Source organism: Tamandua tetradactyla, chromosome 13 (genome assembly GCF_023851605.1).
Source record: "Tamandua tetradactyla isolate mTamTet1 chromosome 13, mTamTet1.pri, whole genome shotgun sequence".
NCBI classification, from domain to species: Eukaryota; Metazoa; Chordata; class Mammalia; order Pilosa; family Myrmecophagidae; genus Tamandua; species Tamandua tetradactyla.
In genome coordinates this window covers 45,292,709-45,318,810 of record NC_135339.1, presented here as the reverse complement: position 1 = coordinate 45,318,810, position 26,102 = coordinate 45,292,709, and the positions used below count along the sequence as shown (strand labels likewise).

Genomic DNA, 26,102 nt, shown 5'->3' with positions numbered 1-26,102 from the left:
AGGGGTTGGCTCTGGTGTTTGCCCTCCTGTCATCCCGGTTAGCCCTTTCTCCATCCCTTTTGACATTTCATAATATTTGGCTGCTGCTTTTAGCACGCGCCTTGTGAAAGAAACCCTTTCCCTTGCGTGGTTGTCTGATGTGCTTTCTCTTCTCAGTCTCACTGTGCCCTCTGACAGGCCACTGACTTTCCCCAGCTCCACAGCAGTCATCCCCTCAGCTGCCCCCACAGAGTCTCTTTGTTGACATCTGATAAAGACAATGCACGTAGTGCATACAGGGTTGCGTCCTTCAAGTCTTCTCTCTCCTTCTTTGAAGATGAATAGCTTTCTCAGTTTGCTTGAGCTGCAATCACAAATACCACGAACTGGTTTTGACTTAACAACAGGAATTTATTGGCTTGCGGTTTTGAGGCTAGTAGTCCAAAATCAAGATATGGGTAAGACTTGTTTTTACCTGAGACTTAAGCTTTCTGGTGCTGACTTGCCGCAATCCTGAGGTTCCCAGGTTTGCATCTCCCCTTCCTGTCGCATGGCAATGGCCTCTCCTCTCTGGCTTCTGTGACATCTGGGTTCTCTTTATAAAGCCTCTAGTAATTCAGATTGAGGCCCTTCCTGCTTCAGTTTGCCACACCCTAGCTGAAACTGACACCTTCCAAATGTCCTAGTTACAACAGATTCACACGACAGGGAAAGGGACAAAGATTAAGAACATATGTTTGTTGGGGTACATCCTTCAACCTACCAGGGCAGTCTTCTTTAAAATTAGCTACAAAAACACATTTTTCCCTATAGTATCTCCATGCAGCATGTGCATGTGGCATTCCATCTGAACTCCAGCGTGGGGTGGCTGGCATTTTATAACTAGAAGCATAGGCTGGGCATCTCTTTGAAAGTAAAAAACGAACAAACAAAATTGTCAGGAAGGATGAAGTTTTACCTTGGGACATTCCTAGAGAAATAAGAATATTTTGTTTTGTTTCATAAAATCCATTCCACTGTGTTTTACACTTGGCATAAGTCGCGGCGTTATTTTTGCTTTGCTGATTATTGGAGCCGCCTGATTGAACTTTGATTATGCCCCAGAGCTTGTGATGATTATAGGGGATTGTCTGTGTCTTATCTGCTTCTGGTGACCTACCCTTTTCCCACCTGCTGTATTCTCTCTGAGCATTCACCTGACAATACGATTACAGTATCAAATTTCCTTCCCTGATAAAATAACAATTTTCTAAGTCTAGTTCTGACTGAATAGTTTCATTAGCATCAGACTGCCATTAATTGAACTTTAAAAATGGCCATAACTTTTGGAATACAAAATTACATCCTTTTTTTTTTTGTTTTGCGTCTCATTTCCCTTTTTATTATTGAGAGGTTGAGTATATTATTGATGAGAAAAGGCTAACTAGTGACAAGAGAGCAATTACTGTGAAGGCCATGGCTAATTAAAATAAATGGTCTTCACATTTTTTTAGAATCAAGGTTTCTCACTGGGGTTGCTGTTCTTTCATCCTTCTTTGGGCCAGAAAAAAATTATAATTTGATTATTTTGATACCAAAGCAGTAGGACCATATCAAGTCCTCATTAGAAATAGCTCCTTTACTTATTCTTGGTATTTTTCAACAGCCTAAAGAAATTGGTTTTAACAACATGTTATAAACCAGTGTGTGAAACGAAAGTACAGGGACTTGGGTGTTTTTTAGTACAAACTCTGGTTTGTCTTTATAAGCCTTTCTTCATTCTCAGTGATATAATCTTGACCATTATCATCTTCGTTCTTTATCATTGTCCCTGATGGGAGAAGTGAGGAAAGAGAGGGTAAAGAGGAAAATTTGCATAAAAGCACTGGCTATGGAAGCTGAAGAGCCAGGAAAAAGAAAATTAAAATGGCAGTATGAATCCTAAAGCATATTCCTGGCTGCTCACTTCGATGCAACTTATTGTATTTAGATCAATGCCCATCTCTCATACTATCGATTTACATTGAAGATTTTAAATTTCTGTTTGGCAGTACTAAGTGGGAACAGGATAGCAGGGATATTAGGGAGTTCTCTTGATTGTGTTCCAAATCAGTTCTCTCCATTGTAGTCCACAGTGAACTATTTCAGGTTGAACTTCAGCTGATGGCTACAGCCAGCCTGATGACCGATCCAGCTCATTCCATGTTCAAATACATAAAGCCAAAATGGTGAGGGGACAGTACAGTTAAGAAAGCACACGTTACTTTTTGTCAGTGACTGGGAGACATTATTTCATTCAGCCTGTGTAGATAAATACAGCAACATTTGTCTTAAAATGATAGTTCCACTTTTATTATCTTTATAATTAATAATATATCTGCAGCCAGTAGTTGTAGCAAATGTGTTATGGAGCCTGAGCTGAACTGTCTTCATCTCTCATGGTTCATTGCATCCTTAAAGCAGGTAGTATTAGTTGTCCCTAAGAAATACAGATTCCAAATCCCTGTAAATCTTTACCTGATGCTATTTATACATTGAGTGTGGGTAATTGTTAGAGATCTAGGGTACTGGATTGGAGTGAACAATGTCAGTGCAGTCAGAGAAGGTGTAGTGTTTGTTGATATTTCATTAATGTTAGCTAAGATCTATTAAACTGATGACTGCATTATGCAAAATTTGGCAATTAGAGCAATCCAGGATGTAGATCCACTGGTTCTGAACTGAGTAGTGAGGGTAGATATTGCTTGCATGTGTTTTAGTGCTTTATTTTCTTGAGCTGACACTTGAGTGGGTATCTGTAATTTAGGGGTGGAGTTGAATGAGAGGAAAGAAGAAAGAGGATTTTACTCTTAAACTTTTGCTAACTTCATTAGTATCCGGAATTTGACGAGTGTTCCTTTTCTTCATTTGGGTAACTATTCATCCTGCACTCTCAGCATCGCATCCTCGGGGGTATCTCTCCTCACCCGTAGGATGGAGCTAAACGCTGCTGATAGAAGCTCCCCGACACACCCCCTTGTGAGCGTGCCAGTGGTGCCTGGCACTCACCACAAGTACTAATATTACTTAGTTTGCTGTTCTCTCTTTTACAAGGAGCAAAATTTAATTGTTGTTTTGCCCCCAACTTCAGAAATTCTAAATTTGACAAATTCAGTCCTTGGTCAGGATAAGGGTGCTGGCTCTTTCAGCAAATAATAACACTAAGTAGAGCCTATTATTCACTCCTTGTGAGCCACTAGAAGTCAGAGAATGTATCTGTGTTGTTTGCTATCCTACTGATGGTACTTGGCTTTTAGTATTCTCTCAATACTTATTTGTGGAATAAATAATTTATCCCACACAAATTTTACTTATGACTTCAGTGCTTTCCTTTTTTCTCTCTCTATATCAGTGCTTCCTAACGATTCTACTCAGTGTCTTAAAATCCCTACAACTCAGTCATACATTTCATGAAGTAAATCATGCCAACTAAATTGCTTAAGACTTCTAGAAATGTGCCAGCTATTAGATAGTTTGCCTTTAGACCCTGGAATTTGAACTTACAGAAAGGTCATATGTTCCAAATTTACAACTGGGAAAATATAGCTCTTGAAGCAGTACCATATTGCTCTGGACATTTTTGGCAGTTGTTAAAAGTGTATAATATATGAATTGGGAGTGTTCTTGAAGGACCCACGAAAGGTGAAATTTGTAGCTGTTGTCTTCTGGCCAAATCATCTTTATAAAATGGCTTCATCTTTCTGAATCTCGGTTTTTCTCTACTGGTAAAATAGGATTATGATTTATCTAGATGCTGTCTTGAAAAATTAGAACCATATACTTGAAAGGCCTCTGTAAACTATGAAATTCTATTCAAATGGCTGAAAAGATTTCAGAGTTTAATAGCCTTTCTGTATTATGCATATGTGAGTTAGAGTCCAGAGATTTTGCCAGGATTAGGGATTTGTAAGGCATACGGAATACTAGACAGAGACTGGACTCACACAGTGTTAAGCAAAAATGTAACTTGTTTGACCACATACTGAGGGAACTTGGAAGGAGGATCAAGGTTATGCAGAGACAGTGGCCTGGGAATGAATTCCCCTCAGAGTGGCTCCCGAAGGAAGAGCCGCTGCTAGCAGGTCCAGCCGACAGGCCAGGACAGCCTCAGCAGAGGTCCGACTCAAGAGTTCAGAGGTAACTCTCCTACTGTACATATTTACACCAGTCCTCACCTCCTTTTAGTGAATATATGTCTCTTAAATGGTGTGAGTGAATAATAGGCTCTACTTAATGTTATTTGCTGAAGGAACCAGCACCCTTATCCTGACCAAGGACAGAATTGATCGAATTTAGAATTTCTGAAGCTGCAGGCAAAACAACAATTAAATTTTGCTCATTGTTTTTATCTTAAAAAACAAAAAATTTGGTCAGGCCACGGTGGCTCAGCAGGTAAGAGTGCTTGCCTGCCATGCCCGAGGACCCGGGTTTGGTTCCCGGGGCCTGCCCACGTTAAAAAAAATAAAATAAAATAAAAAAAATTGCAACCTATAATCCATGAAAATAAGCTTTCCAAATAACTCCATTTTGGGTCTTATTCGTTATGAATTGATTCAGGGGCAGGGAACGAACATGAAGGGAAACATGGCTAATTACACCTGAAATTTGGATGGAAAGACTGAAGGAAGAAGTTGTATATTGTGTCAACTGAACTTTTAAGTCACTAGGTGACTACATTGCACTCTAAATATCACTGTCTCTTCAATTCACAATTGATGCCATTCTGTGAAAATGATGCTCAGGACAAGAAAAGGGAGTATGTTTAATGTGGTTATGCAGAGAATCTTCTTCCTAGAAAGCATTCAGATTTTTTCATCCCGAAGAAAGCAATGATCATGTTGTAAAATATACATCATGCTGTTTCTTTCATCTGTGTAAATATAAGAACTATTAATTTCCACATTGCATAAAAGCCCAACCAACCTCTACTTTCATATCAATTAAAGCTCATTTTTCTAATCATTGCTGAATGATCACTTTTCTTTGCGATGCCATGCATCTTCCACAGGAGAAAAATCACAAGAAGGAAAATAGCATTCTCAAAATGTGCCAAAAGCAGACAATTTTGAAAATGTAAAACAGCTGAGCTCACTTGACATTTCTTGATGTAGTCTACTTCATCTGCCAGCAGAGGAGACTGTTACAAAGCTCCCGGTAACTTTTTCCAGATTTGAAGAATTACATATAATTTATTAAAGATGAGATGAATCAAAGAAGGCCATTTCTCTTTCAAAACCTACTAATGCCTAGAAAATAAATGCCAAGTAATATTGCATTTGTTTCTTTTAACCAGTTCTGTCATACACTTTCTTAATGGGACCTAGACAGAAGCATTGGTTTTCATATTTATGTGAGAACTTGAAAGGGATCAGAAATCATAGCTGAATCTAGCCTTAAGATGTCAATGAACTGAGGTGAGGTAGAAGTACACAAATAATTGGAAGCTTCTAAAGCACATTAACAGCACTGAAGGGGAGACAAAGCAGGGGGCTAATAGACAAATGATTTTAATGTTTCATTTTTCTCCCTCAATAAATTAGATTAAGAGTTCATCAAATATATGACTTCTGGCATATGGAGACACCATTTTCAGAAAGAGAAACAGTATGATATAAGAACTAAAAGGGAAAAGGGAGGCACCTCCTGAGGGAGACTAAATTTTAGAAACATTTCTGAATTTAAGTCATATAGTTCAACTTGTAAGGAAAATTTACTAGAATGACTTTTTAAAGACGTTTACTTGAATTTCAGAAAATCTGTAAACATATGTTTTCAACATCTTGGGTGTCGCATTGGGGGATGTAGCCCATCCAACTGACAAAAGGACATGCAGATGTAGCACCCATTTCCTTAATGACATTCAAGACTTAAAAATCTGTTGTTATGCACAGATGTGCAATGGCATTTACTAAAACTTGTGCTGATATTTTTTGATTAAGCATGCTAGTGAAAATGTGCCAATCTGCAGGAAACCATTTCACCTTTAGAAGGCTGCTAGCAAAACCCTTCTCAGTGGCTTGCCAGAGTTTGAACCTCATGCTTAAGGTCCAAAATGTGTCATGTTTCGAGCCTCATTGATGTGATATGATCTGGACCTCCTGACATATTGAAGAACCCACTGAAAATGGATCTCATTAAAGTCAAATGGCCACCCAGCCTCTGCTTCCTTTTCTAAATGATTGCAAGCCATCTGTTTAATGATTGAGTCTAAAAATTTTCTGGGCTTTGACTTCAATTAAATTACATGAAGCCTTTTATAATAGCTTTAAGGGTGATCCTGAAATGAAGAATTGAATGACATTTTATCCCTAGAGCACCTGGCAGGAATACGCATGAGTTATTCATTCAGCAAAGATTTATTGGCCTCATACTATCTTCCAGAACAGTGTGAGGCCCTGGGTATACAAAGATGGGCAAGGCGCATTTCTTGCCTTCGAAGAGCTCTGTGCTGCTACAAGCCTGTTTTCTTTTCTTTGCCGCCTGATTAACACATTCTGTGACTTTCTAAAATTTAATTTTCTCCCTTAACCTTACAGTCTGTTTAAACCTGAATGCAACTCACCAGGTAATGTTTTTGTTTTTTTCCATTTCTGAAGTAATGAGCCAACGCTATGAAGCTTTCCGTGGCTGCTCTAAGCTTTTTTCTCTCTTTTTTTAACTCTTAAAATTCATTGTCACCACCCTATAGATTAATGCTTACTTGTTCTCTGCTTTCTATGTAATTATAAGATGCCAGCATCATTAAAGGGCATTGACAAATGAATTGCATTTTAGGTCCCTGGTACTGTATTGGATATCTGATATAAGGTGTTTCATTCACAGTTCAGAACAATCTCATGAGGCATACATTATTATCTTTGTTTCCCAAAGGAGGCTAATGTAAGCTTGAATTATTTGCTGAAGGCCAAATAGCTCCTCTGTGTTGAAGGCAAGATGCCCACACAGGCCTGGCTACAAATTTCACAGATAGCATGCGGTCTTAAGTCTTTATTTCTTTTGAATCCTTTATAATCCTTACATTTATGCATTGAACATTGACTGAGGTGCCATTTCCCTCAGGAAAGAAACAAAAGACATCAACCTTTTCCTAGATATTTGACATAGGATCTATCATTAAAGCATCATTCTTTTGGTACAATACTCCACAGAGGGCAATGTGACTTCAAAATAACTGCCATTATATATACTCTATTATGGAAATATATGACTCTCTTCTCTCTGTGTTGATCCTGTAGTTACTCTAAAATCTTTGATTCAATTGTTCCTTTGAGGTGATCTAATTCAGTTTCTTATAGATTCAAGAATCTTTTATCCACCATTTTTATCAGGCAGTCTACTTAACTACTTCCTCTGATGGAAAGATTCTTAGTGCAAGATCTAGCTATTGTGCTCTCCTTTCTTCTTCATGTTGAATCCTAATTGCAGTCCTATAATTTCCAATTACTGGTCTCAGTTCTGTCCCCAGAAAAGTCATAAGGAATTGCCTTTTAAACATCACCTGGTGGATTGGTTCAAGTTTAGACAGGCTGTTAGCTCAAGATAGAATAATAAAAGAAAGACTTATATGTAGAAATAAAGAGGAAAAGTGAAGAAAACTACCTTGCAGTGGCAAGGAACTACTTGAGAGCAAGATCTGTATCTTGTTTCTCTTCATACAACCAGTGCCTAGCACATAGTAATGTCTCTTTAAATACCTGTAGGATGTTTGTAATCAATGTGTCCCAATGCTTCATCTTGGGTTAGCCCTTAACTCTATTATAAACAGTGGTATTGAAATTACTTGATGTCTAATAAACAACCAAATATTTAAGACAGTTATTGAATGTTCCCAATAGTCTTCTCTTATCTAGACTTAATATTCTTGGTTTCTTCATCTTTCTCACCTATTTTCTCCCTTGCCATCTGATTTATTCCTCCATACACATTTGATGGTCCTATGAGAACGTCACACTACTCATCGTCAAATATGGTACTAATGAAACTAGGGTGCATGAATAACTGTGAGATAAAGCAGACATACAAGTCATGAAAGGGGCACAACCACAAGGTCATGGACACTTAGAGACTGAGAGAAAGAGATGGTCTAGCTGGGATGAATTGGAAGATCTCCATTGAGAAAGTGATTTTCGAATTGGGCCTTGAGGAACTACTAGGATTGCTAGAACTAGAGGAAAATAATCAGAGCAAAGACCCAGAGGCAGGAAAAGGAATGTAGAAACAGGATATTAGAACCACTGGCTAAAATATGTATGTGTAAGGAATCACGGGAGATGAAGCTAGAAAGTACTTTCAACTGAATGCGGATCACCTGCCAGGATGAAGAGGTTTTGCTTTATTTACTGGAGCCATTGAAGGTTTTGTGGGTAGAACGACAGGTTTAGAGTAATGCTTTAGGAATGGAGTGTGAAACTCCTAGAGCTTTGTAGGACAGGCTGGAGTAGCTTTTCACTTTCTTAACTGTTTCTAAAAGTAGCTGCCAAAGTGATTTTTGTGATGTTTACTGTTCTCAAGACAGAGCTTGAAGTGTTGAAGTCTTCTTGAAACTATGTTATCTGTGGGCCTTTTGGCTCCTTTCACTCTTGGTCCCTCATTTGTATTTAATTTACACAGAAGGGCACTTACTTCCTATAGACTTATGTTCCCATTCGTCTTGCTCTTTTTCCTAATGCAAATGACCTTTGCCTTATTCCGGGGTTGTTTCAGATGACCTGATTTATTTTTCTCATTCTTCTCAGGAGCTGGGTTTCTTCAGATTTTCCAGTAATTGTACTTTGGTTTAACTGTTTTAAGTCAACTCAGCCTGTTATCTTGAACCAGGATAGCTGCAGGGAGAAGGACTGATACAATAGGGGAATTTCCTGCTTCTGTATCCCCATTCTGGAACCTAGAGCCATTACTATTCAGGATCTAGCTTTTGGTGCTTCTGGGCTTCGGCCATCAAGAAAGGAGACTTGGTTAGAGTTCTGTCGGAGTTGAGTATATCCTGGCACACTTACACCCTCATGCACATGTATCTCTGCTGCCCTCAGTGACAGCTGTCAGCTGGTCTCATCCTGAGGCGGACACATCATTGAAGGCCAAAGATCGTGGAGGTCAGGAATAGGGTTCCCATCAGGAGCCTGCCTAAGGTACAAAATACTTTTGAAGCCTCCTATTTCACATGAAAACCTTGCATAGAATTACCAGGGCATTTATGCTTTAATTTATAAGAATTATCCACCTTGTTTACTACAGTCATAATTCCCTGGTATTCCTATCATTCTGAGTATTTAATAAAAAAGTATAGGGTGATGAAAGGCACCAGAAAAAAGGGAGTGAGGAGAGAAGCTATTCTTACCCAAATTTAAGAAGCAAGTTTTAGTAGAAAGATCTTAGGCTTTGCGCTGACCTGACTCTTCTAATTATTTAATATGTGTGACCTAGACAAAAACGTATCCTTTCTGAGACTCCGTGTTTATAAAAAGGGGATAAGAACATTGCACAGAGTTAACAAAGGCTAAACAGAGATATCTACAACAAAGCTCCTGCTGCATCTTATAGTAAATGTTCAATAAAGAGCCTTAAATAATAATAATTATTACTATCACTATCATATCTGTACTAAAATATATTATCATCATTTGGCCCTTCTACAATCCTTAAGATTTAGAAGTAAATTTACATATTAAAATGGTTTTGTTTGTTAATGTTTTAGAAGTCACTGCTTGGCCTTTACAAGTTACATTGTGCAAGGTCTGAAGTCAAGCGAAATTTAGAGAAACACCTACTTTATTTCTACCTTCTTCATTGCTGGGAAGCCCATCATTTCAAATATGTAAACATAACAGCACCCTGATATTAATTTTTCTACTACTACGTTCATAATAATAACTAATCTTATGTGCAGTGTCCACTGTTAGAACCCAACCTCTTCATATATCTTATTTAGAGATAACTTTTCTAGGCAGGAAAGATTAAAATACATCCTCCACACTAATCTTGAAGCAGTTTGCATCATGGAAACATAGGGCTGTTCCAGATGCATCAGAAACAGCAAATGGCCTTTTCTAATTATGAAGTGTTCATCCCAGAGCATGCTTAAATAGCACAGACAGTTGGAATACAGCTTTGGGCTAACATATGCCTTAATACTATTGGGAAGCAGTTGTGAGCATCACAGGCCTCCTAAAGGTCTCTTCCAAGCCCCTGACCTGTCACATAAGCATTTGAGTGATCACAGAGGACTCAGGCAACCAGAGATGAAGGACAGGATGGGCTTCTGGAATTCCTTGAGTGGATATTAAAGCATCTTGTGGTAAGGGTTGGCTTTGTACAGTGTTGAAGATGAGGTAGGACAGGAAATTGACGGTACTTTCTGTTTTCTTTCCTCTTAGTACTAAGCCCTCAAAAGCTTCTAGTTCTTTTAGGAAGCATATGGATCAGCAGAAATCTGTAAGTGAAACCCATCTAATGTTTTAGATTATTCCCTCAAGAACTGGAGAAAAGACAAATTACTCTGGAAGCCATGTCAGGAACACTCAACTAATGTTCTGCTACAGGGGAAAGAAGCACACACTCTGCTCAAAAAAAAAAACAAAAAACAGTCCTCCCCTTATACAGATCATGAGGGCCTGTGGTGATTTTCCAGTGAAGTTGAACAATATATGTATAGAGAGAAAGAGATTGCATTAAAAAAGTAAAATGAAACAGGTGAAATTATTTTACTAGTGTATTTTTATCTAACCCAATAGAACCAAAATATTATCTTTTTAAGGGTAATCAGTGTAATTTTTATTAATATTCTCTATTCATGCTAAATCTTCCAGATCTTGTAATTTACATGAATGGCACATTTAAATTCACACCAGCCTCATTTCAAATGCTCCATAGTCACATGTGATGAGTGACTATCGTATTGGACAGTGCGGGTTTAAAAGCACTGAGGGCTAGGGGAACACAAACAAGCTCGGAGAAAGTTTTGCCTAGAAAGGTTTGAAAGGTAAAAACATAAATAACAGCTACATCTGAGCTGGGCCTTACAAGGATGAATGGGCACTTTAGGAGACAAATGGGGATAAAGTTATTGTAGATTTGGAAACCATCATGAGCAAGGGCATGGAGTAAAACAAACTTTAATCTGGAGGCCTAGAGGGCAAGTCCAGGCCAGGATGAGGCATGGGAAAAGCTGGGAAACACTGCCAGTACCTCCCTCTGAGATGTGAATTCTGCCTTGAAAATGCCAGGTTCCTGAGTATTTCTTTTTTAAACTGCTGGTGTGCTTATGGAAAATAAAACAAAGCAAAAGAAAACAAAAAGAAACACATTTTATTTAGGTGTCTAACCTAATAAACTCCATCTGATCAACTTTTGTAAAAGGAAAAAATGTTCCCAAACATAAAATTCACTTAGCTAACCCTTGATAACTTTTAGGACTCTTCATCTTGGCCTCGTCAACCTTTCCAAAGTTATCTGGACATTGCAATCTGGACATTGTAACATTTTAGGATTAACAGTAACCTGGCACATGTTTTCTAGGGTGCAAATACCCATTGTCCTAAGTGATTCCAGAGCATGAAGAAAAGTAGGCTTTTGTCTTATGCCAAGGATAATTTTAAAAGTATGAAAAAATAATCTGAAGATATACTTTTTTATTATAACATTTGTAATGTAGAAATTAATCATTACAAACTCACTTTGCTCAATATAAGTCACTTAGGCTAGCTTAAACAAATGGCAGTTATTTTGAATAATATGAATAAAGCATTCATTATTTTAGCTCTTTATTTCCATTTCTAAGCCCAAGCTAGAAAATTGAGTGCCAGGGTCAAATTCTCTCTATTTAACTTGTTCTGTTTGTTCAGGTTCCTTAATACCTTTCTAATGTCCCCAGACTCTTTTGCTTCTTAGCGGTTATCAGAGTCACTTGCCTGGCTTATTGTGAGAGCCTGCTCACCACCGCTCCCACTCTGTCCTCCAGTCTGATCTTCAGTGTACCATTAGGCTATGCCAGTAATCTTTCTGAAGTCAATCACCTGTCTTAAATCCTTCAAACATAGCCTCTCACTAACCTCAGGATTAGCCCCATCTCCACTGCAAAGCAGGAAAGGACCTCTGCCATCTAGCCATGTGCCCCTTTCTTTCCTCTTCACTTTTATTTCTGATGAGCTCTCCCTCACCCAGCTCCTCACCCTCACTGGACTAGCTGCAGTTTCTCCAAGTTTTTTTTTTTTTTTTTTTTAATGCATGGGAGCCTTTCTCCCTGGAAGGCCCTTGTGGTGGTGGTGTGACATTAAAAATATGAAACAACTCTCCTAAAACACTTGATTCTGAACCGAGAACTTGGAGCCCCTGGGGAGTTTAGTGTTAACCCCTTAGTTGTTGATCCTAGGGGAACGTGCAGAAAGGTCCAAGGGATGCTCATGGAACTCGGGGAAGTGGCTGTTTACTAAATGGTATAAAAGTATATCTGTGTTTTAATAACTGGCATGCTCCTATGGATGCAGACCAGCTGAGCATCAGCTCTGCTTTCCCACTCCCTCTACCTCCTCCTCTGACCTAATCCTTTCTGCAGAACTTGTTTAGGGCAGTGGCTCTTAATCTTGTGGGTACAATGAACTTATTGGGCAGGCTCATGGAGCATATGGAGCAATCTCAGATTAATGTTGTAAAAGCATGAGATAAAATACCTAGGGTTACAAAGGAAGCCATTTATATTGAAACACAGTGATAAAATATTTAATAATTGTGATTATTAAGACATTAAGATCTACAGGCAGAACTATAATTTCAAAGTAGTGATGAGCATAAATTATATTTAAGATATCTGCTGCAAATATAGAATGATATAAAAATAGCCATGGTTTCTATGGGTGACAAACCACTACTCTGGCTTATTGCCTAAATTTATAATTGCAGGGAACGCTAACTTTCAGTAACAGATTATTTTTCAGATCAGTGAAATAAAGTTGTTGTTTTCTCCCTCCCATTCATGGACCCTTTGAGTTCTATCCATGAACTCCTTGGAGCTCTATGGATTCTGGTGAAGCACCCTGGCTTAGATGATTCTTCTCTGCAAAGAATTCTTTAATTGGCCCTTATCAGCTTCTCCCCACAGGATTTATTTGTATGCCATTCCTATTTGAATTCAGAGTCTTATACGCTTTTATACTTGGTTCCATTTATCTGTTGATTTGTTTTTCTTTTGTATTTAAACTCTCTCCCTTATATGAGACCAAGAGTTGACAAATGTATTCTGTAAAGATCCACAGAGTAAATATTTTAAGCGCTGTGGTCTATAGGTCTCTGTTGCAACTTCTCTTCTGTTGCAGTGCAAAGCAGCCAGCCAGGCAGAGTAGGAAGGTCAGGACTTAGTCCTTCCACCAAAACAAATATTAACCAGGCAGGAACTGTCTGAAACAACTATTTTGAAACTCCAGAGCCAGAGGAACGCTGTACAGCACACAAGGAAGAATGAGAGGAAGGGGCTGATAAACTATGGTAGAGAAGAGTAAATTGCTCTCTCTGCTCAGAGGTTACCAGTGCCTATCCCCCACTCTCATGGCAGGCCACCATGGGACCCAGTCCCTGGCTAACTCACTGGGGACAGAAGGGACATAAAAAGCTTCTTCCCCAAGAACATAGATAGGCATGGCTGATTGCTGATCATAGCTTTTGATTAGCATCCCTGGGAGCTATCTTTTCAACTGGTTCTGGACCAAAGCCATTGTTTTAACTGTCCCTGAACAGGGGTGGAGGTGGTAGAGATGTAAAGATTCAATACTTCCTCAGGGCTGTGAGTGACTGCTAATTGAAGGGTTGCATTTGCTGGACAGGCCAGGAAATCTAAGCTTTGGGGAGCCATTCAAGAAGCTTTTGGCACCCCTCCTGATCCCCTCCCAGGGCACTTTGGAGCTCATCTGCACCCCATTCGTGGGCCTCTGGCTCTGTTTTGTCTGAGAAGGACTAACTTGGGAAAGTCTTCTCTGGATGACATTCTTTCCAGAATTTGCCCTCCAGGTAAAAGCAGCTTGGGACAATGAAAGGAATGTTAAAAACTTATAGGGGCAGAAGGCCTGGGACAAAGGCCTCAGGCTTCAAACACTTCAAATATGTGGTTTACCAAATCTGTCTCCTGGTAAACAGAGGGGACAACCAAACTCCTGTAAACAGGGTACTCCAAAACAATGAATAAGGACAAGACAGAGGCCCAGAAAGACATGGAAACCCCTGTACACTGTATTCATCTTGGACAGACCTCCTGATAAGAGGGCTGATGCTCAAGAAAATCTCCATCTTATCCCCAGTTCCTTACATCTCAGGAAATAAATCACAGAGTTGACATTTAAAAATATTAAAATGTACAATGTACAACAAGGGTAGAAAAACAAAGAAACAGGAAGCGATGGCTTATCCAAAGGAAAAGGATAAAAATACAGAAAGCACTAATGAAGAAGAGGAGAATGTGGACATACCAAACAAAGCCTTTACAAAATTATCTTAAAATTGCTCAAGGAGATGGAAGAAAGTAAAAGAAAGAACTGAATGATATCAGGAAAACAATGAACAAGCAATATGAGAGAGAGAACTTTTAAAAAGGAACCAAACAGAACTAGTGAAGTTGAAGACCACAATAATGGAGCTGGCAGAAGAAAGAATCAGTGAATTGGAAAATGAGACATGAAATGAGTAAGGCTGTGGATCAGAAAGAAAGAAGAAATATTAAATGTGAAAATAGTTTAAGACAGCTATGGGACACCATCAACTGCACCAATATATGCATTATGGGAACCCCAGAAGGAGAAGAAAAAGAGAAAGGGGCAGAAGAAATAAAGATATAATGACAGAGAACTTCCAAAACTTATCAAAAGACATGAATATGAACATTTAAGAAGCTCAGAGACATGAATAAAATTATATGTATTATATATTGATTTCACTATTGAATGCAAAAGACAAGGAGAGAATTCTGAAAGCTGAAAGGAAAAAAGCAATGTCTAGGTACAAAGGAGATCCAACCAGAATGAATGCTGATTTCTCACAAGAAACTATGGAGGCAAGAAGGCAGTGGATTGAAATAGTTAAAAGTGCTGAAAGAAAACAACTGCTCATCAAGAATTTTATATCTAGAGAAACTTTCTAAAAATGAGGGAGAGATTAAGACATTCTCAAATAAACAAAAACTGAGGGAGTTCATCACCACTAGAACTGCTTTAATAAGCAATATTAAAAAGAGTACTTCAGACTGAATGGAAAGGACACTAGACAGTATTTCAAAGTAGTATAAAAAGATAAAGATCTGTAGTAAAGGTAACTATTTGGGTTATTATAAATGCCAGTATTATTACATTGTTTGGTATGTAACTCCACATCTTACTTCTTACAGATGGTAAAATGCAAATGCATAAGGATAATGATAAATCTATGTTTTTGGACATATAATGTACAAAGGCATAAGTGGTAATAAGTACAAAAAAAATGGTAGTGGAATGGAGGAGTATAGAAAAAGTGTATGTATATGCTTGAAATAAAGGTGGTCTCAAACCAAACATGATTATTATATAGTTAAAGATGCTAAATTTTAACCCTTTCAAAACTACAAGGAAAATAGCTGAAAAATATATCCAGATAGAAATCAGAAGTTACTTAATATGATACAACCAAAAAAGCAAATAAATATAAAACTAGGGATCAATGAATGTGAGGGACAAAAAGGCTAATTAGATCTCCACTTGCAAAAATGTATTATCCATTTGCAAAAAAAAAGGAGGACCCCTACTTCATACCATATACAAAAATGAACTAAAAATGGGTCAAATAGCTGGAACTGTAAAACTTGAAGAAAATGTAGGAAAGCATCTTCAGGACCTTGTGTTAGGCAATGGCTTCTTAGACTTTACACCAACAGCAAAAGCAACAAAAGAAGAAAGTAGATAAATGGGACATCATCAACATTAAAAACTTTTGAGCCACAAAGGACTTTATCATTAAAGTAAAATGACAGCTTATACAATGGGAGAAAATATATGGAACCTGTATATCTCATAAAGGTTTAATAACCAGAATATATAAAGAAACCCTTCAATTCAACCATAAAAAGACAACCAACCCAATTTTACAATGGGCAAAGACTTGAACAGGTATCTTTCCAAAGAAGATATTAAAATGACCATAAAGCACATGCAAAGATTCTTGATATCATTATCCATCAGAGAAATGCAAATCAAAATCACAATTAGATACCATTTTATACCCATTAGAACGGCTGCTATTAGAAAGATGGAAATGATTTGGAGAGGATTTAGAGAAATAGAAACACTCATTCATTATTGGAGGCAATGTAAAACAGTTTAGTCACTGTGGGAAACAGTTTCACAGTGCCTCAGAAACCTAAGTATAGAACTACCATATGCCCCAGAAATCCCACTACTTTGTATTTACCCCAAAGAATTGAAAGCAGGGACTCAAACAGATATTTGCACACCATTGTTCATAGTGGCATTATTCACATTTGCCAAAAGATGGAAGTGATTCAAATCTCCATCATCCAATGAATGGATAAACACAATGTGGTACATATATACAATGGAATATTATTCAGCTATAAAAAGGAATGAAGTCCTAATACATGTGACAACATGAGTGAACCTTGAAGAAATCATGATGAATGAAATAAGTCAGACACAAAAGGACAAATAGCATATGATCTCACTGATCTGAAACAATTAAACAATCTCCTCGAGTTTGGAACCAGAATATAGGTTACCAAGGGATGGGGTGGGCATAGGGAATGGGAAGTCGAGGCTTACAATGTACAGCATTCCTAAAAACAAATGTACAGGGGTCCTATTTGGAATGATGGAAATGCTTTGGTAATAAATGTTGGTGATGGTAGCACAACAGTGTGAATGTGAATTCAATGAATAGCCCTGAAGTGTATACCTGAATATGATTAAAAGGGGAAATGCCAAATTGTATATTTGGTAACAGAATGAACATCTTTTTAAAAATCCATGCCACTATGCTATACAAGCAGAGAACTCTTATTTAAACCATTAACGTCACCTAATAGTACAATTATAAAAATGTGCTGCCATCAATTGTAACAAATGTTCCACATCAGTGCAAGTTGCTGTTGGTAGGGTGGTATATGGGAATCCTTTATTTTATACATGATGGTTCTGTAAAACCACAAATTCTCTTACAGAAGAGAAAAGGCGGGGGTGCGACATGGAAGGTGAGTTTCAGTGGATGCATCACATTCTGTGATCCAACTCTGGTCACAGGCCATTGGCTGATGGTGAGGGTGGCAGTGAGCCATTAACTACCTCTTTAAAATACCCTCGGTCCAACCTACAAGGATAGTTATCAAGATCAATTCTAGAGGGCTCTAGAGGCACTCCTTCAGATGAAGTTTGACTACATGCTTGTGAATTAAGTTGTAGAAATTGTAGGGAAACTTTATTTCTTAGGATTGATAAGGATGCATCTCAATGAATCCTGGTCCTCAACTACACCATAAAAGACCTTTTGGAAAATGAGCTCTGCACAGGTTTTTATTTTCTAGTCCTTAATTGCAGTATAAAAAAGATCTTTTGAAATATTGAGATTTGAGGGCTTAATGCTAAAAAACAAAAAGTCCTTCCTAATCTTGAAAAAGTACTTAGAGACAATGTACCAAAGAATGAGCACAGCTGTGTTCCAGGAAGACTTTATTTATGGACACTGAAATTTGTTTCATGTAATTTTCATGTGTCAAGAAATATTCTTTTTTAAAAAAATATTTTCAGCCATCTAAAAATATAAAACCCCTTCTTAGTTAGTGGGCCGTACAAAAAAAACAGGCACAGGCAGATTTGGCTGAGACCATATGTACTAGACCCTATGTTGAGGAAACTGTGACTTTCTTTTCTATTCCTTACATCTACCATCAGTGTGTAACTTATTTGTGTAAAATAAATATGCAATGAATAAATATTTATGTTTCTGAATTGCTTTATACCCACACGTACCTTCTCAATATTCTTCCAAATTTGAATCAGATAGAAGATGAATTCCCTAGTACTAAAATTTAAGCCAAACTCAGATCTGTGGTCTCCCAGTTTAGCACACTTTTGTGGCTCCTTCCTCTGTAGCCTTGATGTCTGTTTAATGAAGGCTGACTGTTTCCGATGTTAAGGTGCTCTTAAAGTACTCATGTGCTTAGAGTTCTCCAAGTAATGATTTCCACTGAGTAGAACAGGGCTGTAACCTGAGAAAATGATAAATGCTTTAGGAGAGTGTTTTAGAATTGTACTTGAACTAAATGAAAAATTCCTTCCCAAAACTTTCTCTCCTTTGTTCCTTTCAGGCTTAAATATTCAACAACAGTAATCATTGTGGAAATGAAAATAATTTTCTTTGTGAAGTACTTATTCCCTATAGAGACTAATACAGCATTTAAGATCAACAGGAAATGAAGAGATTATTTTTAATGTTCTCCTTAAATTATGGAAGTAACAGATTATACCCCAGCAGGCTGAGTAAGAAGCAAGTGTTAATCATAGCTCTTGTATTCATGGTTTTGATGCCTACCTGTAAAATACTGGCTTGAAAAATACATATATTGACATAATATAAAGGTTCTGGCATGTTGTCCAGTGTTGTGGACAAATTTGCAAGCTCATCATGACATGTTCATTATCATGCAAAACATCTAAAATGTGCACTGAGACATTTCAATAGTAGTATAAACAGAAACCAAAAGATTAAATCAAATTGTTGAATTTTGTGAATTTATTTTTAGAGGTCATTTTTTAATATATGTATCACGATAACTAATAAGTTCAGTTTACATGTTTTAATATAGCATTGGATAATACCCAAGCATATATTCTTATTTTTGCAGGTGAACTTCAGGTGCATAAGTTTCATAAATCAACAAATATGTCCAGTGCTTCCCAGATGAGAAGCTAATTTCTAGGGATGTGGGTGGAGGGTTATAAGAGATGAGACAAGGATTTTTCTCTGAGAGCATGTGCAAACATTTGAGGAAATGTGATAGAGACATATGGGAGGTAATTGACAATAACATGTGCTACTGACAGTGGGTGATACAGATAAAAATAGTTGTCTAAGTTCATGGGTGAAAGAGAGAAGCTGTTGCTCAGGAGGGACCAGGAATGGAATCTAGACTTGTGGTGCAAACTCAGACTTAAAACCGCTCAGATAGCTTGTCACACATATTTCTTTCTCCCTGCTCCCAACACAGGCATGTATGCTCACCTGCCTGTAGGACGATATACAGAGTTGTCAATCTTTTGTTCTTTCTCCCATTACTAATATCTTCATTAAAACCTTCCTTACTTAACTTCTGAATTACTGTGGCTGCCTGCTTGGGGTAATCGCTCCTTGGTTTTGAAACTATGCTCTCAACATATTAGTGGAAACATTTTCTGGGTACAGATTTCTCATCACATTACTACACTGCTCTATGGTTTTGTATAAATTGCTATTTGGCAGCACCAGTGTTGGTCTGTATTCTGTGTGACTCAGGTGTCTCTAAATCCAGTATATGCCTCTCCCAGATTAGTCTTTCCCAGCTATCACTTTGATCAAATCACCTCTCTTTTTAAGAGCCTATAATAGAAACTTAAATTTTCATAATGCTGCTGCTTGAAGAATGCATTTGTTACAAGTTTCTGTAGGGCAAAGTCTCCCATTATATGTGTACTTTACTTAATTTCGAGATTCTACTTGTAAGGATTTATTGAAGGCACATTTTAAGGATCTATACATATTGTTTTAAGGATCTATATCTATCACCTTACCAATATATACAGTAGTTACAATTACTTTAATTGCTGCTATTTTTTAAAATAGCAAAATTAGTTGTAGCATCCTAATTTGTCCTTTTGTTAAAGGCAGAGCTATACTGTGAAATACCTAGGAACCATTAAAAATGAGGAGAATGCAGAAAATTTTGATTTTGTTTTTTAACTTATAGGCATTTTAAAGAATTATGATGTCCCCATTGTGTATTACTTTAAATCTTAGTTCTCAGATATTTTCAAAGCTCTCCAATAGCTTTTTGTTGTCCATCAAATGACTCCTCAGTTCATCAGCCTGGCTTCCAGAGTCCTGTATCACCTTTCTCTCTAACCATGCAGCTCCCTCACACAGAAGTCTCTGCCATTTCAATTTGATTCATTTTATTCCTGACTGGACTTTCACAGTTGGAACTCATTCCCTGCTGTGTTCTGCTTTATGTGCTTTACCCACCAGTGTTACTCGTTGTCAATCTTTCTTCTAGCTCAGCTTCTACTGTTTTTAAGGTCCATTTCCAGTTCCATCTCTTATGAACCTTTCCCTGATGACCCCAGTCCTCTGTCATCTATCATATACCTTTATGGTTTGTCTCAAATAAACAGGTGTCCTGGAAAAGAGCCTAGACTCAGCAGCAGAACTGGAATATGGCTGGAGAATACCTGTGAGATGAAATTTGTTTTTGATGAAGTGTTATTTTAGAAGGATATCTGGAAAGGAGCCACATACACTATAGTCCTTGCAGCTTTGTTCTTTATTCTTCTTAACAGAACACCATTTCTCTCCAATAAATTGCTGGCCAAGAGAGAAGTGATGCTCCAGTTACTTAGCCTCAAGCAATTTGGCAAGGAAAAATTAAAGTTCAAAGACAGGAGTTTACTCTAGAATCCAAGATTCCCTTTATCTTCTTTCTCCCTGCTTCCTCTGTGTTTTACTCCTAACAACCCCCCCCCCAAAACACACACACAACCACACACACAAATTAGTTACTCTGGTAACAATTTCTCTCCTACATCCACAAATCTTTTTGTTTAATATTTTTTTGTAAACAACTAATAGACATGCAAACATTCTTGACACAAACATTCTTGACATAGTTACAATCAATGGCTCACAGTATCATCACATAATTGTGTATTAATCGCCATGATAATTGTTTTGAACATTTGCATCTCTCCAGCAAAAGAAAGACAAAAGAAAAAACTCATACGTGCCATACCCTTTACGCCTCCTTTTCATTGACCACTAGTATTTCAAGCTACTTGATTTATTTTAACCTTTGTTCCCCTATTTTTTTTTAATTTTTTGATAATTCTTGTTTATACTCCCACATCCCCCTTCTCTACTTCATATCAATATGTAAATTAATTTCATGTGCTGACATAAAATATTTTGTTATGAACATCGGCAAATATGAATAAAAGTAGACAGAATAGTAAAATCAATGTCTCATATACCCATCACACAGATTCAATTACCACTATTTTTAGTTTGCTTATCTTTTAAAGCCCAAGCTCATCTTGATATATTATTCTGCTAACTGTGATAACTGTGTTTCATTTCCAAAACTTAACCTTAGCCATATGCTCAACAGGTCAAATGGTGAACTTCTGTGGTATTTAGTTTAAGCTCTCCTCTAGCTCAGCTTAATTAGTTTAAACATTTAATTGCATATTGTCCAAGATAGTGAGGTATGAGAGTAGAAATTAAAATTCAATAAACGTATCTAATATAAGTTCATGTGATAACTCTGAGCACAGATGACAATTTGCAAAGTGAGCTTTGTGTAGAAATCTTGTGCAATTACTGTTTCTTTTATAGTGAAATTTGCTCTTAAACCTGAAAATTGAATTTTTACCCTCATCCTACTTTTTACAAATAAAGTGGTTGTATGTGTCCTTAACAGTATTCTGGGTAATTACCAGGAGTTGTTATTACCCGTGAGTCTCTCGTTACTTCTATGCAATATCTGTCATATGTAGTCTTCAAGTTGCTAAATATTTTCAAGTGCACTTAGGTGATTTCATCTCCTGAGCCATGGGAGACCTCCAATTAGACAGTAACACTGATGTGGGAAGCTATGAACTACAATTTGCCTGTAACCATACATGACCTTTTAGCAAAATCAGACAGCATTCTGATTTTAGCCTAACATGTGTGTAAAAAGTTATTCATTCTCATACCTTTCGTGAATAACGCATCTCTTTTGCAAGAGGTTGTTCACATTTGAAATTCTCTAATTAATATTTTCTCTGTTTTCTTTTTCTTTTCCCAGCTCTTGTAAATGTGAAACTCTGGGCCATCGATCGGCAATGTTTTCAAACAATAATGATGAGAACAGGACTCATCAAGCATACCGAGTATATGGAATTTTTAAAAAGGTAAGATATGTCCTTTCCTCCTTTTGAGAGCATGTTTTGTCTTTTCAGCCCTCTTATCTGAAATGCAGTGAAGACTTCTTGTCTTTGCCTCAGTCTTTAATAGCCTGGGAATTTGTGGAGGTTACAAGACTTTAGACTAGTTTCCTTATTTTTTTTTGGTGCCGATTTTCAGGATTTGTGGTTAAGTCAAAACCTCAGAGGTTCATCATGTATGTTCAGCCATTCCAAATCCTCTCAGAGAAACAAAGGGAAATTTGTTTGATCTAAAAGGATTTTGAGTTCATTTCAGGCTACTTATTGGTTAATATATTTGTGGTACCTCTTTTAAACCCACTCTCACTGCAAGGCTGAGTGAGTCATCTCTTATTGTGTGAGGTTTAATATTAAAGGTCAAATGACTAAGATGGAAAAGTTACAAGAAGAAGATTATTATCCTTTAATCCTGGATTTAATTCCTCAAATTGGATTCATTTTGTGTTGCAATTCTGAAATATCAAAATTTTTCTTTCTTTGGTGTCATATATTATCATAATAACTCAAAATAGGATGGAAATTTGGAATAAAAAGCCAGCTTTTCACTTCTTAGAATATATATGATATTCACTGAAATGAATTTTTAAGTCTCTAAGCTTATTTTATTTTGAAGAAAAATATTATCATTGAAAATTCTGATGATGTTTTTTATAAAAATGTTATTTTTATCATTTTTTCTTTTGAAAACAGAACCATTAGTAAAAATTGATGCGTAGATTATATAAGTCATTTTGGGGATATACCACTAAAAAATGTTTCACTATTGAGAGCTAGAATATTAAACTGGCTTTTTAATGTCATATTTTCGCTTTTTGTGAAGAAATGGTTAAAACTTGAGCTTAAAAAATCAAATTCAGTGATTTTTTAGTTTTTTGTTTCAGTGATATATTTTAACAGATATCTATTGAATCTTCTAAGATGCAATTTGAATATTCCTTACTGAGGTATTTCTTGTGGTTAATTCATTTTGCTTCTGCTTCATCTTTTATATATTTTCCATTTCCACATAACATCTTTCCTTTATATTCCTGCTAAAGGGACAATAAAAGTTTAGTTGGTTGCCAAGTAATCATCTATTGAAATATTACTCTTTCTGTGAGGGGGTTGCTTTTTTCCCCTCTGAATGAATGGCTGAAAGAAATACTTAGGAGAGGTGAAAATGTAAATTTCTATTGGGAGTTAAGGATAGTTTGTGAAAAAAATTTAATTATTCAGTTGCTGTATATAAGTATATATATAAGGTGTATATAAATATTTATATATAATATTGATATAGATAACTAATTGATATTCACTTTCTAAGCCTTAACCTAAGGTGCAAGAGTTATTGATTTAACCCTAATAGAGGAAGATTTCAACTAATAGCTAAAGAAATGATTATGTGCATTATTTGTTTGATATGCCTAAGCATTTGGTCCTTACAATGTTGATTTCAGATTTCATAAATTCATTTTCTCAAGGAATTAAACTGATATTGTCCTACAGGACCGTAAACAAGAACTCCTTTCCAGGAGGCACTATTTATAGAAATGGAGCAGTTTCACTGTCTTTTTTTTTTAATTGACCCTGAATATACTTTTAAATTTTATTTGATTCTCAGAGCTATCATAGTTTGTGGCAATTCAAACTTTTAACAGTAAAAATCAGTTCTCCAGAGTGATTGACCCTTATCTGTGGATCAGCTCAGAGCAGGTAGAATTTAACTGGTTGGATGTGAAAGAGTAGATGCTGACGTGATGTCACTTTCCATCTGCCCCATCAGCAAAACATCAAATGCATATTGTCTGGGCCATGAGTCCAGAGAGGTGACATGAATACCATGATTGACTGGTACCAACTTTAATCTTCCTAAAATATGACTGGGAGCCACTGTTTCTCTCTCTACAACTCTTCAGTGACTCCCAATTTTGGTTGAATTATTTACAGCCTCATTAGCTGGACATTCAAGGCTTGCCCACAATGAATTCCAACCTACTTTTTGAGCCTGTTTTCTCTTTGCCCCTAGCACACCAGACAGTTCTACACATGCCCTGCATTCCCCATGCTTTTCCTTAGCACACTGCTTCCCTGCCTTCTCCTCCATCAGTGTTAAAAGTCCTTCTTCTGTTTAGAGCTAACTAAAAGTTGCCTCTCTTACAGACACTGATCTCACTTCCCCTAGAAGTAAACTTTCCCTCCTCTGGAGCTTCATCTCTTAACATGTGTCTCATTTTTTACTTTGTTTTGTAATCATTCGACTACTAGATGTATTTCTGCTTTCAGACTGTAAGTGTTTCAGGACTGGGTCTATGCCTTGAGCATTTTGGTATTCTTTGAAGATTGGCAGTTTATAGGACAGTGCAAGTAGGACCAGTTACCTGATTGACAGAACCTCTTACAAAAGGAAAAATCCCAAACTCCCTTTTCAAAAATTGTTCAAAATTTCAAGATAGGAACAGCAGAGAATTAAACCAAGCCTGGGGATCTTTTAAGTGCAGGGCTCTGAGCAACTGCCCAGGTCACATGGGCATGAAGCTTATCTGGAATGTAAGAGAGAATATTCATTCCTCCTTCGCATTCCCGGGATTAACTATAATTGCTTCCATCTATCTTAAAAGCTATTAAGAGATGGCATTATATCCCCAAAGAAAATAATAGATATTTGTGATAAACTCAGAAGACCAAAATTAATTAAAATTTCCATCATAACCTCAGAATCATTTTTATTGATTTTTAAAAATAGTTATCACACATTAATGTTATATAAAGCTTTAAAAGTTTTATTTAGTTATGTCAATCCACCTTTTTTTCTTCATGGCTTCATGTTTAGAAAGACTTACCTATCCTCAGATTATAAAAATATGCTTAATACTTCAAAATTCTCTATAGCAAACAGAGGGTGGGAGGTGTGTCTGCTAAATAAAACTTCCATCTGTTTTTTTTTTTTCCATTGCAAATGTTTTATATTTTGTGCTGGTGTTGAAGGGTAAAACAGTTGTGAAGCTATCAAAACAATGAAACTCGAGCAAATTACCTTGCAAGTGATCAGAACTCTTCATGGTGGAGGTCTCCAATATGTAGGGGAATGCTTCCTAATTGAGGAATTTTGGGGTTGGTGGCTGTTCTAGTTTGCTTAGTTGCCGGAATGCAATATACCAGAAACAGAATGGCTTTTAACAAGGGGAATTTAATGAGTTGCTAGTTTACAGTTTTAAGGCCGAGAAAATGTCCCAATTAAAACAAGTCTATAGAAATGTCCAGTCAAAGGCATCCAGGGAAAGATACCTTGGTTCAAGAAGGCCAATGATGTTCAGGGTTTCTCTCTCAAGTGAGAAGGCACATGGTGAACATGGCATCATCTGCTAGCTTCTTCTCCTGGCTTCCTGTTTCATGAAGCTCCCCAGGAGGTGTTTTCCTTCTTCATCTCCAAAGGTCTGGCTGATGGACTCTCTGCTTCATGGTATTGCAGCGTTCTCTGCTCTCTCTGAATCTTTCATTCTCCAGAATATTTCCTCTTTTATAGGACTCCAATAAACCAATCAAGACCCACCCAAATATGTCATCCCTTAATCCAGTTTAACAACCACTCTTGACTAAATCACATCATCCAGGGAGATGATCCAATCACAGTTTCAAACATACAGTATTGAATAGAGATTATTCTACCTTATGAAATGGGATTTATATTAAAACATGACTTTTCTTAGGGGGCATACTTTCTTTCAAACCAGCACAGTGGCAAACTAAAAGAAGAGTCATCTTCTATTCCCATTCCCCAGGCCACCTCTTCTTCCTCATTCTCCTAAATAAGCATATAAGTTTGGAGATAGAGAAAAGGGAATGCTTTGGCTAAACACACTGCTATTATATAAGAATATTTGTTTGTTGTCAGAGTTGAGTTTTGTTCTGATTCATGTTTACCAGTTTTGTAAC

At 37.1% G+C, this 26,102-nt stretch overlaps 1 protein-coding gene across 2 annotated transcripts in view; it reads left to right on the top strand.

Annotated features, from left to right (window-relative positions):
- Nucleotides 1–26,102, top strand: part of PRKG1 (protein kinase cGMP-dependent 1) — a 1,184,353-nt gene that overhangs the window by 729,306 nt on the left and 428,945 nt on the right. For both annotated transcript variants that reach the window (XM_077125297.1, XM_077125296.1), the window contains exon 4: nucleotides 22,052–22,157. In XM_077125297.1, coding sequence (XP_076981412.1) covers nucleotides 22,052–22,157 — 106 coding nt within the window. The remainder of the gene's footprint in view (nucleotides 1–22,051; nucleotides 22,158–26,102) is intronic.